Consider the following 14,950-nt stretch of genomic DNA (forward strand, 5'->3'; position numbering starts at 1 on the left):
ATTAAAATAAAAAATATCGCTATACTCACCTCTCCGACGCAGCCGGGACTTCAGCGAGGGAACCGGCAGCGTTGTTTGTTTAAAATTCGCGCTATTACTTGGTTACGTGAATTCCCGGCTTGTGATTGGTCAGGTCGGCCACGTTGCCGGGACGCGGACCAATCACAGCAAGCCGTGACGAAATTACGTCACGGCTTGCTGTGATTGGTCCGTGTCCCGGCAATATGGCCGCCCTGACCAATCACAAGCCGTGACGTCACGGGAGGCTGGACACGCGCCCATTTTAAAATGAGCGCGTCCAGCCTCCCGGCTTGTGATTGGTTGACCGCGGCGCAACCAATCACAAGCCGTGACGTCACGGGAGGCTGGACACGCGCCCATTTTAAAATGAGCGCGTCCAGCCTCCCGGCTTGTGATTGGTTGACCGCGGCGCAACCAATCACAAGCCGTGACGTCACGGGAGGCTGGACACGCGCCCATTTTAAAATGAGCGCGTCCAGCCTCCCGGCTTGTGATTGGTTGACCGCGGCGCAACCAATCACAAGCCGTGACGTCACGGGAGGCTGGACACGCGCCCATTTTAAAATGAGCGCGTGTCCAGCCTCCCGTGACGTCACGGCTTGTGATTGGTCAGGGCGGCCATATTGCCGGGACGCGGACCAATCACAGCAAGCCGTGACGTAATTTCGTCACGGCTTGCTGTGATTGGTCCGCGTCCCGGCAACATGGCCGACCTGACCAATCACAAGCCGGGAATTCACGTAACCAAGTAATAGCGCGAATTTTAAACAAACAACGCTGCCGGTTCCCTCGCTGAAGTCCCGGCTGCGTCGGAGAGGTGAGTATAGCGATATTTTTTATTTTAATTCTTTCTTTTACACATTTATATGGTTCCCAGGGCCTGAAGGAGAGTTTCCTCTCCTTCAGACCCTGGGAACCATCAGGAATACCGTCCGATACATGAGTCCCATTGACTTGTATTGGTATCGGGTATCGGTATCGGATTGGATCCGATATTTTGCCGGTATCGGCCGATACTTTCCGATACCGATACTTTCAAGTATCGGACGGTATCGCTCAACACTACTCATGGGGTATCCTTGATCATGAGGAAAGTGAGAGATTAACCTAAAATTACACGCAGGGAACTTGTTAATGATCTCAAGGCAGCTGGGACCACAGTCACAAAGAAAACCATTGGCAACCTATTACGGCGTAAGGGTTTAAAATCCTGCAGTGCCCGCAAGGTCTCCCTGCTCAAAAAGGCACATGTGCAGGCCCATCTGAAGTTTGCCAATGAACGCCTGGATGATTCTGTGAGTGATTGGCAGAAGGTGATGTGGTCAGATGAGACAAAAATTGAGGTATTTTGCATTAATTAAACTCTCTGTGTTTGGAGGAAGAGAATCGTTGCCTATGACCCAAAAAACACCATCCACCACTGACAAGCATGGAGGAGGAAACATTATGTTTTGGGGGTGTTTCTCTGCTAAGGGCTTCGGACTACTAAACCGCATCAATGGGAGAATGGATGGATCCATGTACTGTAAAATACTGAGTGACAACCTCCTTCCCTCCGCCAGGACATTAAAAATGTGTCGTGGCTGGGTCTTCCAGCAAGACAATGACCCAAAACATACAGCCAATGCAACAAATGAGTGGCTCAAAAAGAAGCACATTAAGGCCATGGATGGCCTAGCCAGTCTCCAGACCTAAATCCTATAGAAAACTTATGGAGGGGGTTGAGGCTCCGTATTGCCAAGCGACAGCCTCAAAATATTAATGATTTAGAGATGATCTGCAAGGAGTAGAGGACCAAAATTCCTCCTGACTTGTGTAAACTTCATCATCAACTACAAAAAAAGTTTTATTGCTGTGCTTCCCAACAAGGGTTTTGCCACCAAGTATAAAGTCTTGTTTGCCAGGGGGATCAAATACTTATTTGTCACTGCAAAATTCAAATAAATTTACATAATTTATACAAAGTGATTTTCTGGATTTTATTTTTGATATTCTATCACTCAATGTTAAAATTAACCTACCCTTAAAATTATAGACTATTCATGTCTTTGTCAGTGGGCAAACTTACAAAATCAGCAAGGGATCAAATACTTATTTCCCCCACTGTATATTTTCTGTAGTGTGTTCTGTGTGACTGTAATCCTGCCTGTGATTTTAGTGAGATGACTACAGAGCAGAGAATGTATAGCCCCAATACATATTAGACCAGACCTGGGCAAAATGCGGCTGGACTGAGACAGCAGACCAAAACGCTGAAAGCAGTGTCCCGCAAGTTGCATAACTAGGCCAACCCCCTCCTGCCGTTTTTATGAAAGGTTCCTATGATAGAAAGAAGTGATTTACTTTTTGTTTTTTCTTCCGTTTATGCAAGCGTGCACCTATCCACTTATACTCGCCTGTTTGCTGTAACTGTTGATGGCAGTAGATAAATTCCTTGCTACTGCTGAAGAAGTTAATCTTGGTCTACAATGTAATGGACTGAGCTATCAGGTGCAAACTGTCACATTTTTGTGTAATAATACAGGAGGAAAATGTGATTTTTGATAAGATTTGGGAGAAATTAGAAATGTGTTTTTGTTTTTTCGAAAGTTGAGTAGCATTGCTTCTTTAAGAACTTGACTGTCTGGCGTCTACCACTGGTACATGCAGATTTGTAGAAATAACCACAATGATAATTTCTTTAATGGGTTCTTTTTCTTGCACAGCTGAGTTTGGAGACTACAATCCTTCGGTACATTTTCCAGGACACTTGTTGAGTAAAATGTTTCTTCCTGGCCAAGACGATGATTTTATAAGTAAAGTGGAATCCCTTCACAGTCAGCACAGGTAATTTAATTGCTCTTAATATAAGTTTTAGTATAGTAGCTATGCAGTACAGAGATTATACCTTGTATAGTATGTGCAACACATAATCACTTATTTATTAAAAGGGATTGTCCACTAGTGGACAACTTCTGCTTAATCACTTAGGAAATAAAAACAATCTAGCGATGTTTACGCCTCTGTTCTCTGTTGGTCATGTGACATTATGGCATGTGACTTCTATAGCCTTTACTATTTTGTCGACGCAGAGGTAATATTGCTGAGCTGCAGGTAATTAGCTGTAGCTATCACCAGACCCAGCAATATCATGCGATCCCTGGGAATAGCTGGAATGGCACTGCTTCAAGATGTGTGTATAGGTTATTATTTTCTGTGGGGCCCAGTAGTGATTAAGCAGGAGTTGTTCAGTAGTGGACAACTGTTATGAACTGGTGGCCTAGGAGCAGCATGGATGAGCTCTGGAGTAGGTGGCCTCTATACTGACCGCAGACCCTGAACTTAACACATCAACTAGAAGTAGCCGTGGGATGTTCCTGTCACTCCCTAGACACCTCGTCACGGACGAAGGACTAATTACACCTAAAGAAAGAAACCGGAATACTATCTTGCCTCAGAGAAAATTCCCAAAGGAAAGGCAGCCCCCCACAAATATTGACTGTGAGAGGAGAGGGAAATTACAAACGCAGACTGAAAACAGAATTTAGCAAAGGAGGCCACGCTACCTAGAAAGAAAAGACAGGAAAGAGTACTGTGTGGTCAGTATAAAAAATACTACAAAATCCACCACAGAGAATACAAAAATCTCCACACCTAACTAAAGGCATGGAGGGTAACTCTGTGACTCCAGAGCTTCCAACTTGGCTGAGTAAATCTTAACACAGACAAAGCTGGACAAGAAAAAACATAGCAATTCACAGAACTATTAAGTCCACCGCATGTGGACTGCAAAAACAGAGCCAGGACTTATCTTTGATGATTTGGACAATCCAGAAGGAGAAACCAAGCAGAGATGTGGATCCCCAGAAAACAATGGACAACTGGCACTGACTAAAGGCAGGAGCCAGACTAAATAGCCCCGTCCAAAGTGGAAGCAGCTGATGACTGTTGTGAAGGACAAACAGCAGCACTACCACTCACAACCACCGGAGGGAGCCCAAGAGCAGAACCCACAACAGAATTCAAAACAGACAACCCCCTTTAATGAAGGCCACAACATGATGCGTAGGCTGACTGTTAAAAATGCAACAAGTGCTAAAAGGACAGTAAAGGATTCCATCTGTATGCTGCCCTTAAAAACGGCTTAGATTACGGCACTAAGTAGATAGGGATTTCAAATTATAATCTAGTTTGACTTCGGACCACCACTTTAATGCATGGTATTTCCATCTTAGCCATTCAGGACTGCGTTGTGAACAATTGTCTTTTAGCAATGCCCAGAGGTTTATGGGATTGCGATATCCATCCAGTGGGTTGTGCCGCACGCTTTTTCCTTAACTCCCATATAAGTGAATTGGATTTAGGGAAATGGCAAAACACAGCCCATATAATTTCTGTTTCTGGAATCTCATCCACCCCTAAAGATCAGGTATAGACCAGTATTTACATCTCAGTCATGAATTGCTAAGAAGGGAATATCCCTGTAATCACTGAAACATTTACATTTTCTGTGGTCACGTTTGTCACATTTTTTAATGTATGAGTTTGCTGCCAGGAGACCCATCTATACAATGTGCTGAGTCTGGGTAGTGCTCTATGGAAAGGGTTGAGATCTTGAACCTAAACGCTGTCTGTCTTGGCCACAGATTGCATTTCACAAATGCTAAAAAGTGTGCCACATGCCACTTGGCAGAAAATAATGAGGTCATGATCCAGAGATTGAAAATGGTAAAATAATCCTACCGCTAACCCGATGACTTCTCTTTCCTCTTAGCGGTCTTGGACAAACAGAAGCTGAATCCTGCTACATTAACATTGCAAGAACACTGGAATTCTATGGAGTTGAAATGCACAGTGGTAGAGTATGTTTGACCCCCTGTAAATATGTTTAAATTATGAGTGATATATTTTGAGACCTGTTGAAACGTAGTGTATATATATATATATATATATATATATATATATATATATATATATATATATATATATATATATATATATATATATATATATATATATATATATAGCAAAAGAAATAATGTCACATAGTCTGACCATTTCATCCTTTTACTTTTGCAAACAGAGTATCATTAACGCTACATTCACACGAGCATATATCTATTACATATATCTAATTTCGTACACAATATATTTTTGTCTTAGATTTAATGTTTATTAATTACAATTTTATTTTACTACTCCCATGTATGATCAATTTTTTAATGATTTAACATTGATATTTAGCACTTTTTTAAGCATTGAGATTTTACATCTCAATTAGGACCTTTAATAATGTGTTATGTTTTATTATATCATTTATTTATTGATTTGTCACTTCGCCTTTTATGCTCATCATTATGAGCCATATATTGTCTGCAAAACTAGGCTCACTTAAACCTGTATACACGTATATCCATTAACTTACTACACCGATATAATAGTTTGATTTATTTTGTTCCCCACACTGTGTCATTGTCTGACATTACACATTCACCAGTTTTCCTTTGTTTTTATTTATTTTCATTATTAGTATTAGTATTATTATTATTGTTTATTTTATATATTCGGTCTTCTTCAAACTGTTTAGTTTTATTTTTTTATACTTTCTTCTTTCCATCATTTCGGTCTTGTTTCATATAGTCAAGTACATCCACATCATCAGGTTCCCTTGCTACGCCAAGGCTTCCGTTTACTTGTAAAGATAGTACAATACTGATTTTACTGCTTACTCATCATGTGCGCATGCCCATTTCTGCCTCACTTATATCTTGGCAAATGGTCAACTTGGAGCATTTGTGCATGACGGCGTTGGTGTATTTGAATTCTACATCCACAATCCGAGATGCCTATTTCCTGAGAGTGACGTCAATGGTGCATGTTCCCTGCTATCGGGGACGGCTTTCGCTCCATATATTTATGACCTCAGGTCTCGTGACTAGTACACCCCCAATCGTGTGATTAACACACCTCTCCACTAGCATTCTGATTGGTTAGTCATTCTGATTTCATCATCTTCACCCCTCCCAACACACGCCTCCTGACAAAGGAAAGGGCATAACGTGCTTTGGGGTGGCGGGGACATCAGGCAAACAAGTGGTCATTACTTGTAAGTGTAATTATTCTCTGATTGTTTTGCCTGCCTTTTGAAAAGGGGAAAAGTGTATACCCTAGTATCTGTTTTTTTGCCTTCCATTCTCATGCATTTTATTAGATTTTTGCCCTGTTCTCATTAGGTATACTAATGGGTATCCTGCTATAGCGATTACCTTCACATGAGCGTATAGAAAAATCGTCCCAATATCATAGAGAAAAAAACGTTGGTTTTTCATCTGTTTTTCAGTCCGCAAATTATCTGTATGACATCCGTTTTCTACATCAGCAGTGACTAAAACTCATAATACTGAATACAGTTTCCTAGGTTAATAATGGCAATGTGTCTGTAATAACGTATGCTATACAGATGGTCCAGATTGGATCAGATTCTCTTTGCACACTCGGATATATAAATAGGTGAGTCTAATCTGAAATACAGGAGAGACTAGAGTGTAGTGCATTTTGGTTTTACATGTGGATGTTCAATCTGTGTTTAAAGGGAACCTGTCACCACGTTTTTGGAAGATGGGATAAAAATAGCGTTAAATAGGGGCAGAGGTGGGCGTTACATTAGTGTGTGTGTTATGCGTTTATTACCCACCTAAGTTGCCGAAATAACTTTGCAAAGTCTCCGTTTTCGCCTGTCAATCAGGCTGGTCAGGTCGCATGGGCGTTGTCTTCCCCCAGATTTGGCGTAGTTTTCCGTTGGTGGCGTAGTGGTGTGCGCATGCCCAAAGTCCGGAATCCTCTTCCAGGGGATTTAAAATAGCGCGGTGTTCGTTATTGCATTGGTGATCGGTGGGCGCGGCCATCTTCCTTTGGCCGCGCGTGCGCAGAAGCGGCGCTCTGCTGGCCGCGGCTTCAGGAAAATGGCCGCCGCGATATCCATCTGCGCACGCGCGGCATCCCGCGGCCATTTTCCTGAAGCCGCGGCCAGCAGAGCGCCGCTTCTGCGCACGCGCGGCCAAAGGAAGATGGCCGCGCCCACCGATCACCAATGCAATAACGAACACCGCGCTATTTTAAATCCCCTGGAAGAGGATTCCGGACTTTGGGCATGCGCACACCACTACGCCACCAACGGAAAACTACGCCAAATCTGGGTGAAGACACCACGCCCATGTGACCTGACCAGCCTGATTGACAGGCGAAAACGGAGACTTTGCAAAGTTATTTCGGCAACTTAGGTGGGTAATAAACGCATAACACACACACTAATGTAACGCCCACCTCTGCCCCTATTTAACGCTATTTTTATCCCATCTTCCAAAAACGTGGTGACAGGTTCCCTTTAAAAAAAACAATCTAAGGCTAGTTTCACACTGGCGTTTTGAGGAGCTGCGGAGGGCTGCGGACTTCTTCCATGAAGCCCCGCCCTCGGCCATACCTCCGCTGCTAGCTCCACCTACTTCTGCATGTGGCCTGCGCACCAATCTTTAACATTAGGTCCGCAGGTCATGCGGCTGTATGCGGATGCTTCCGTATGCGTCTTTTTGACAATGCGGAGAAAAAAATAAATTGCTACCAGCTGCGTTCTATGCATCTGCATACAGCCACACGACCTGCGTACCTAATGTTAAAGATAGGTACGCAGGCCGCATGCAGAAGTAGGCGGAGCTAGCGGCCGGGGGCGGGGCTTCCTGGAGGAAGTCCGCAGCTCCTCAAAACGCTAATGTGAAACCGGCCTAAAAAAACAGTCATCTGACCAACCCTATTGAATAACATTGAACTGAGTACTGTTTTTTTTCCACGGACAGCAGTTGGATTGAAAATCCAGTTATGTGAATGTAGGCTAAGTGAGAGGCTGGAGTTGCTTTACCATGTTTAAATGTGCCACCCAATTTACATGGAACCCTACACTTGCCAGAGAAATGTCGGTGTCATGATGTAACTGGGCACAGGCACATGTTATATCAACTGATTGTGGTCGGTTCCAGCTGCTGTTCAGATTCTAAAAAGTTTTACTAAACTGCATGCTATGCTTAATAAACAATGAATTGATTGCTGATAAATAATTGGCCCTCTGTCCTATCCAGAATATCTTAGCCCTTAGTACTATTCATTATTCTTTTCCCAGGTTTGTTTTTGCAACCTAGTGACAATTTTTACATGTATAATATGACTTTCTGTGTTTTTCTTATACACTTATTTACACTTTGTATAGTATGTTCACTTTTCTCCTCCCTTCCTTAGTTCTCCTTTTGCTCTTGTGTCAGAATGTTTCACTACCAAAATGTTACTCTTGTTTGCATAGAAGAATTTCTCCTCTCAAAGAGCAAGATCTTAGCATATTTGGATTCGGGAAAATAGGGATAAATAATTTCCAATATCCGTGTATTTGTACCGAATAACGAATCCAATGCAAGTCAATGGGAAAGCCGAATATTTTTCTGCTGGACCCAACAAACAGGTCTGGGAGCATGGGATAAAAGCTGAAATGGATGGGAAAGAGCTAAATAGGGACAGAATGGAGAAGATGCCTGCATGCCTTTCTGTATCACACCGCAATAGATGAAAAGGCGGCAATTCATCTACCACGTACAGTAAAATTACAGCAGGAGCCGACAGGATAGAATAGACAGCTTACATCCAGTATATACACACAGAATACATAGATATATAGATGTATCCCCCTGGACCCGTTGAATCGTGGTAACACAACGGCTGTCGTGCTTTCTCCTCTCTCCCCGCACCCCTCTGCACCTTACCATCTAAGATGAAAGTCATATATACAGTTGTGGCCAAAAGTATTGACACCCCTGCAATTCTGTCAGATAATACACAGTTTCTTCCTGAAAATGATTGCAAACACAAATTATTTGGTATTATTATCTTCATTTAATTTGTCTTAAATGAAAAAACACAAAAGAGAATGAAGCAAAAAGCAAAACATTGATCATTTCACACAAAACTCCAAAAATGGGCCAGACAAAAGTATTGGCACCCTCAGCTTAATACTTGGTTGCACAACCTTTAGCCAAAACAACTGTGACTACCTCTTCCGGTAACCATCAATGAGTTTCTTACAATGCTCTGCTGGAATTTTAGACCATTCTTCTTTGGCAAACTGCTCCAGGTCCCTGATATTTGAAGGGTGCCTTCTCCAAACTGCCATTTTTAGATCTCTCCACAGGTGTTCTATGGGATTCAGGTCTGGACTCATTGCTGGCCACCTTAGAAGTCTCCAGTGCTTTCTCTCAAACCATCTTCTAGTGCTTTTTGAAGTGTGTTTTGGGTCATTGTCCTGCTGGAAGACCCATGACCTCTGAGGGTGACCCAGCTTTCTCACACTGGGCCCTACATTATGCTGCAAAATTTGGTGGTAGTCTTCAGACTTCATAAAGCCATGCACACGGTCAAGCAGTCCAGTGCCAGAGGCAGCAAAGCAACCCCAAAACATCAGGGAACCTCCGCCATGTTTGACTGTAGGGACCGTGCTCTTTTCTTTGAATGCCTCTTTTTTTCTCCTGTAAACTCTATGTGATGCCTTTGCCCAAAAAGCTCTACTTTTGTCTCATCTGACAAGAGAACATTCTTCCAAAATGTTTTAGGCTTTTTCAGGTAAGTTTTGGCAAACTCCAGCCTGGCTTTTTTATGTCTCGAGGTAAGAAGTGGGGTCTTCCTGGGTCTCCTACCATACAGTCCCTTTTCATTCAGACGCCGACGGATAGTACGGGTTGACATTGTTGTACCCTCGGACAGCAGGGCAGCTTGAACTTGTTTGGATGTTAGTCGAGGTTCTTTATCCAACATCCGCACAATCTTGCATTGAAATCTCTTGTCAATTTTTCTTTTTACGTCCACATCTAGGGAGGTTAGCCACAGTGCCATGGGCTTTAAACTTCTTGATGACACTGCGCACGGTAGACACAGGAAAATTCAGGTCTTTGGAGATGGACTTGAAGCCTTGAGATTTCTCATGCTTCCTCACAATTTGGTTTCTCAAGTCCTCAGACAGTTCTTTGATCTTCTTTCTTTTCTCCATGCTCAATGTGGTACACACAAGGACACAGGACAGAGGTTGAGTCAACTTTAATCCATGTCAACTGGCTTCAAGTGTGATTTAGTTATTGCCAACACCTGTTATGTTGTGAACTCTATTTCTGGGCTCCCTCTTGTGGTCACAAGTGGTACTGTGTGAGTGCTGTCTTTCTGCAGGTTTGTGACTGGCATCAGCTGTCTCGTTATATGTGGGCTGGTTTCCTATTTAAGCTCACTTGGACTCTCAGTTCATGCCTGCTGTCAATGTATTCAGTGCTATTCTGATTCCTTCTGACTACCTTGCTACCAGTCTCTTCAAGAGAAGCTAAGTTTCCGTCTGTTCATTTTTTGATCATCAGTGTTCAATATGTTTCTTGTCCAGCTTGCTAATATGTGATTTCCTTGCTTGCTGGAAGCTCTAGGGGGCTGAGTTTCTCCCCCCACACCGTTAGTTGGTGTGGGGGTTCTTGAATTCTCAGCGTGGATATTTTGGTAGGGTTTTCTGCTGACCGTACAGTTCTCTATCTGTCTTCTGCTATCTAGTATTAGCGGGCCTCATTTGCTGAATCTGTTTTCATTTCTACGTGTGTCTTTTCCCCTTACCTCACCGTTATTATTTGTTGGGGGCGTCCTATATCTTTGGGGTCATTTCTCTGGAGGCAAGTGAGGTCTGGCTTTCTCTCTAGGGGTAGTTAGTTTCTCAGGCTGCGTCGAGACGTCCAGGCTTTTAGGCACGTTCACCGGCTACCTTTAGTGTGTTTGGATAGGATCAGGATTGCGGTCAGTCCAGTTACCACCTCCCTAGAGCTTGTTCTATGTTCAGTAACTTAGCTAGTATTTCTAGTGATCCTCAGCCACTGGGATCATAACACTGTTAGGTGCCACAGGTAAGTTACAGGTGTTATTAATTACACAAAGAGAGAAGCATCACGTGATTTTTCGAACAGTGCCAATACTTTTGTCCACCCCCTTTTTTATGTTTGGTGTGGAATTATATCCAATTTGGCTTTAGGACAATTCTTTTTGTGTTTTTTTTCATTTAAGACAAAGTAAATGAAGATAATAATACCAAAGAATTTGTGTTAGCAATCATTTTCAGAAAGAAACTGAGTATTATCTGACAGAATTGCAGGGGTGTCAATACTTTTGGCCACAACTGTATGTATAAAAATATACACCATGTTCAAAATTATTATGCAAATTGGATTTAAGTGTCATAAAGATTTAATTGTTTTATTTTTCAAATAAACTTGTGGATCGTATTGTGTCTCAGGGCACGTGATAATTAGTTTTCCAGGTGATTCTAATTAATGGAAAACTACTTTTGAAAATGATGTTCCACATTATTAAGCCAGTCACAGGTTTCAAGCAATATGGGAAATAAAAAGGATCTCTCTGCTACTGAAAAATGGTTAAATAATGCAATACCTTGGAAAAGGTATGAAAACATTAGATATTTCATGAAAACTTAAGAGTGGTCATCATACTGTGAAGAGATTTGTGACTGAAACAGAGCACAAACAAAGTTTATGCAGATAAAGGCATAATGAGGATGGTTTCTGCCAGACAAATTCATTGGATTAAGAAAGCAGCTGCAAAAATTCCATTACAAATTAGCAAAGTGTTATTTGAAGCTGCTGGTGCCTCTGGAGTCCCTCGAACCTCAAGGTGTAGGATACTCCAAAGGCTTGCTGTGGTGCATAAACCTACTTTTCGGCCACCCCTAAACAGTGTTCACAAGCAGAAACGGTTGCAGTGGGCCCAGACATACATAAAGACTAATTTTCAAACAGTCTTGTTTACTGATGAGTGTCGAGTAACCCTGGATGGTCCAGATGGATGGAGTAGTGGATGGTTGGTGGATGGCCACCATGTCCCAACAAGGCTGTGACGTCAGCAAGGAGGTGGAGGAGTCATGTTTTTGGCCAGAATCATGGGGAATCACCTGGTAGGGCTCTTTAAGGTTCCTGAAGGTGTGAAAATATAACTGCAAAGTATATAGAGTTTCTGACTGACAACTTTCTTCCATGGTATAAAAAGGAGAAACGGGCCTTCAGGAGCAAAATCATCTTCATGCATGACAATGCACTATCTCATGCTGCACAGAATACCTCTGAGTCATTGGCTGCTATGGGCATAAAAGGAGATAAACTCATGGTGTGGCCACCAACTTCCCCTGACCTCAACCCTATAGAGAACCTTTGGAGTATCATCAAGCAAAAGATCTAGGAGGGTGGGAGGCAGTTCACATCAAAACAGCAGCTCTGGGAGACTATTCTGACTTAATGCAAAGAAACACAAACAGAAACTCTCCAAAAACTCACAAGTTCAATGGATGCAAGAATTGTGAAGGTGATATCAATGAAGGGATCCTATGTTAACATGTAACTTGGCCTGTTAGGATGTTTTGGAGTTAAATAGCTTTTTTGTTCAGTGAGTGTGACCTCCTAATGCTGCAAATTCAACAAATGAGCATTTCCAGTTCTTTAAAACATATCAAATCTTTAAAAATTCTTCTGTGCCTAATCATTTGGAACAGTGCGTTTTGAGTTTTTATTCATTTTGGAGATTATAGTGTTATCATTGGGGGATTTCTTCAATAAAATTCGATGTATACTCTAACGGGTGATGACTTTTATTACTGTCATTTGCACCGACCATTTAGGAAAATCCGAGTAAAATGTCATTTGCGTAATAATTTGGAACATGGTGTAAATATATGTACAGTACAGACCAAAAGTTTGGACACACCTTCTCATTTAAAGATTTTTCTGTATTTTCATGACTATGAAAATTGTACATTCACACTGAAGGCATCAAAACTATGAATTAACACATGTGGAATTCTATACTTAACAAAAAAGCAAGGGCTATTTGACCAAGAAGGAGAGTGATGGGGTGCTACGCCAGATGACCTGGCCTCCAGTCACCAGACCTGAACCAAATCGAGATGGTTTGGGGTGAGCTGGACCGCAGAGTAAAGGCAAAAGGGCCAACAAGTGCTAAGCACTTCTGGGAACTCCTTCACGATTGTTGGAAGACCATTCCCGGTGACTACGTCTTGAAGCTCATCAAGAGAATGCCAAGAGTGTGCAAAGCAGTCATCAAAGCAAAAGGTGGCTACTTTGAAGAACCTAGAATATAAGACATAATTTCAGTTGTTTCGCACTTTTTTGTTAAGTATATAATTCCACCTGTGTTAATTCATAGTTTTCATGCCTTCAGTGTGGATGTACAATTTTCATATTCATGAAAATACAGAAAAATCTTTAAATGAGGTGTGTCCAAACTTTTGGTCTGTACTGTATATATATATTACATAGAATAAAAGCCGGCAATTCAGCAGCCGCGTAATGTAAAATCATTGAGTGACTGGATAGAATAGATATATACGCATAGAATAGATATATAGATATCAGTGACACACACACACACACGTATATATTACATCTATCGATCTAAGAAAAGCCGGCAATTCAGCAGCCTCATACTGTAAAATGACAGCAGGAGCTGAAAGCATAGAATAGATGGATTACATTCAGGACATTCTGTGGTATGGCGAGCGGCTATGTGGCTAATGGACGGTATGTATCACAGAGGTGGGTGGCCCTGTGATTGAAGCATGGGCTTCTTTTGCTCAGGAGATCTACTGCTGAGTGTTACTACACATGGGAAGGCTTCTAAGTGACTTGGAGAGATGGGTGGGTCCACTCACCTACATACCCCCAAGATGGAGTCTGTGTGTTTGTGCACAGGCAGTGCTGGCTAGGCTGAGCCAGAGAGAGGAGGCCTGTGGTATACCTCCAGAGAGGACACCTCTGTGGATAAGAGATATCCGGGAACCTGTGCGGTCGTCACGGACAGTTAACAGACACTAATACGTGTTAGGCATACCAAGGCTCAGCAAAGACCGTGGGTACTGTAGAGCCGAGCGGTTGACAGACGGTGCACAGGGTCCTGCACGTTATCAAGTACATGAGACTCTGTTTATGGTGTGTTTTAATAAACCAAATGAACTGTTTAACCCTGAGTGTCCCAGGGTATACCTCAATGACCAGTCAAGTGAGTACCCCCTGTCCATAGTGAGTTGAGAATCATTACCTTTGGTGCTAGACTGCAGGCATCGGTCCAGGAGGTAAATGGGAGGAGTACAGCAGGTGCTTGCGGTGGATCAGCGGGTCCACGAACTCCGTGCGGTTTGCTGTGGATTGGCTGGTCCACGAAATCTGCAAGTCCACGAAATCTGCGGAGTGGTACAGAGCCATGCAAAGCTTTGCAGAGCAGTGAGGAACGTCGCTGTGCTGAGCCAGAGAGAGCCTTGCGGAGCGGTGCAGAGCCGCGCTGTCTGGAACTGTTGGGGCAGATAGACTGCCATGCACAGTCGGTGAGGAGCCTGTGGGGGGGCGCTCTGGTAGCTTTATTGCTGGGGGCAATGATAGACCTGCAACAGCACGCGGAAGCAAGCATCTGGCTGTAACTCGGCGGGTTACTAAGCTTGTCAACACCCTCACTCCAGATTTTGCTGTGGGTCAGAGGAGCGTGCCAAGACCAAGAGCGACCGCAGCAGGAGCTGTGCAAAATACCCAGTGTGGATCGGTGTGCAGTGCCGGGAGGCCATGGGAGGCGAGCAGCCATGTGGGAAGTGGCTTGCAGTGACGCTCTATCTATCACTCTGTGATCTGTGGGCATCTGCGAGTGTTCCAAAAGGGTGCCGTGTCCCAAAATGGGGTGATTGCCCAAAAGAGGTCGGAGTCCCGAAAAGGGGCGGTGACCCAAATAGGAATGGTGGTCCAAAAATGGGCGGCAGTGAAGGTGCCGAAGGACTGTTGCTGGGAACAATGTTCAAACAGAGCATGTTCGGTATCCTGTACCAAGT

The 14,950-nt window shown here is 43.2% G+C and overlaps 1 protein-coding gene across 4 annotated transcripts in view; it reads left to right on the forward strand.

Annotated features, from left to right (window-relative positions):
• The window catches only part of PTPN3 (protein tyrosine phosphatase non-receptor type 3), a 530,936-nt gene that overhangs the window by 307,217 nt on the left and 208,769 nt on the right, over positions 1–14,950 (forward strand). For all 4 annotated transcript variants that reach the window (XM_077269560.1, XM_077269564.1, XM_077269563.1 and 1 more), the window contains exons 8-9: positions 2,727–2,847; positions 4,775–4,862. In XM_077269560.1, coding sequence (XP_077125675.1) covers positions 2,727–2,847; positions 4,775–4,862 — 209 coding nt within the window. The remainder of the gene's footprint in view (positions 1–2,726; positions 2,848–4,774; positions 4,863–14,950) is intronic.

This window comes from Ranitomeya variabilis, chromosome 6 (genome assembly GCF_051348905.1).
Source record: "Ranitomeya variabilis isolate aRanVar5 chromosome 6, aRanVar5.hap1, whole genome shotgun sequence".
Classification (NCBI taxonomy): Eukaryota; Metazoa; Chordata; class Amphibia; order Anura; family Dendrobatidae; genus Ranitomeya; species Ranitomeya variabilis.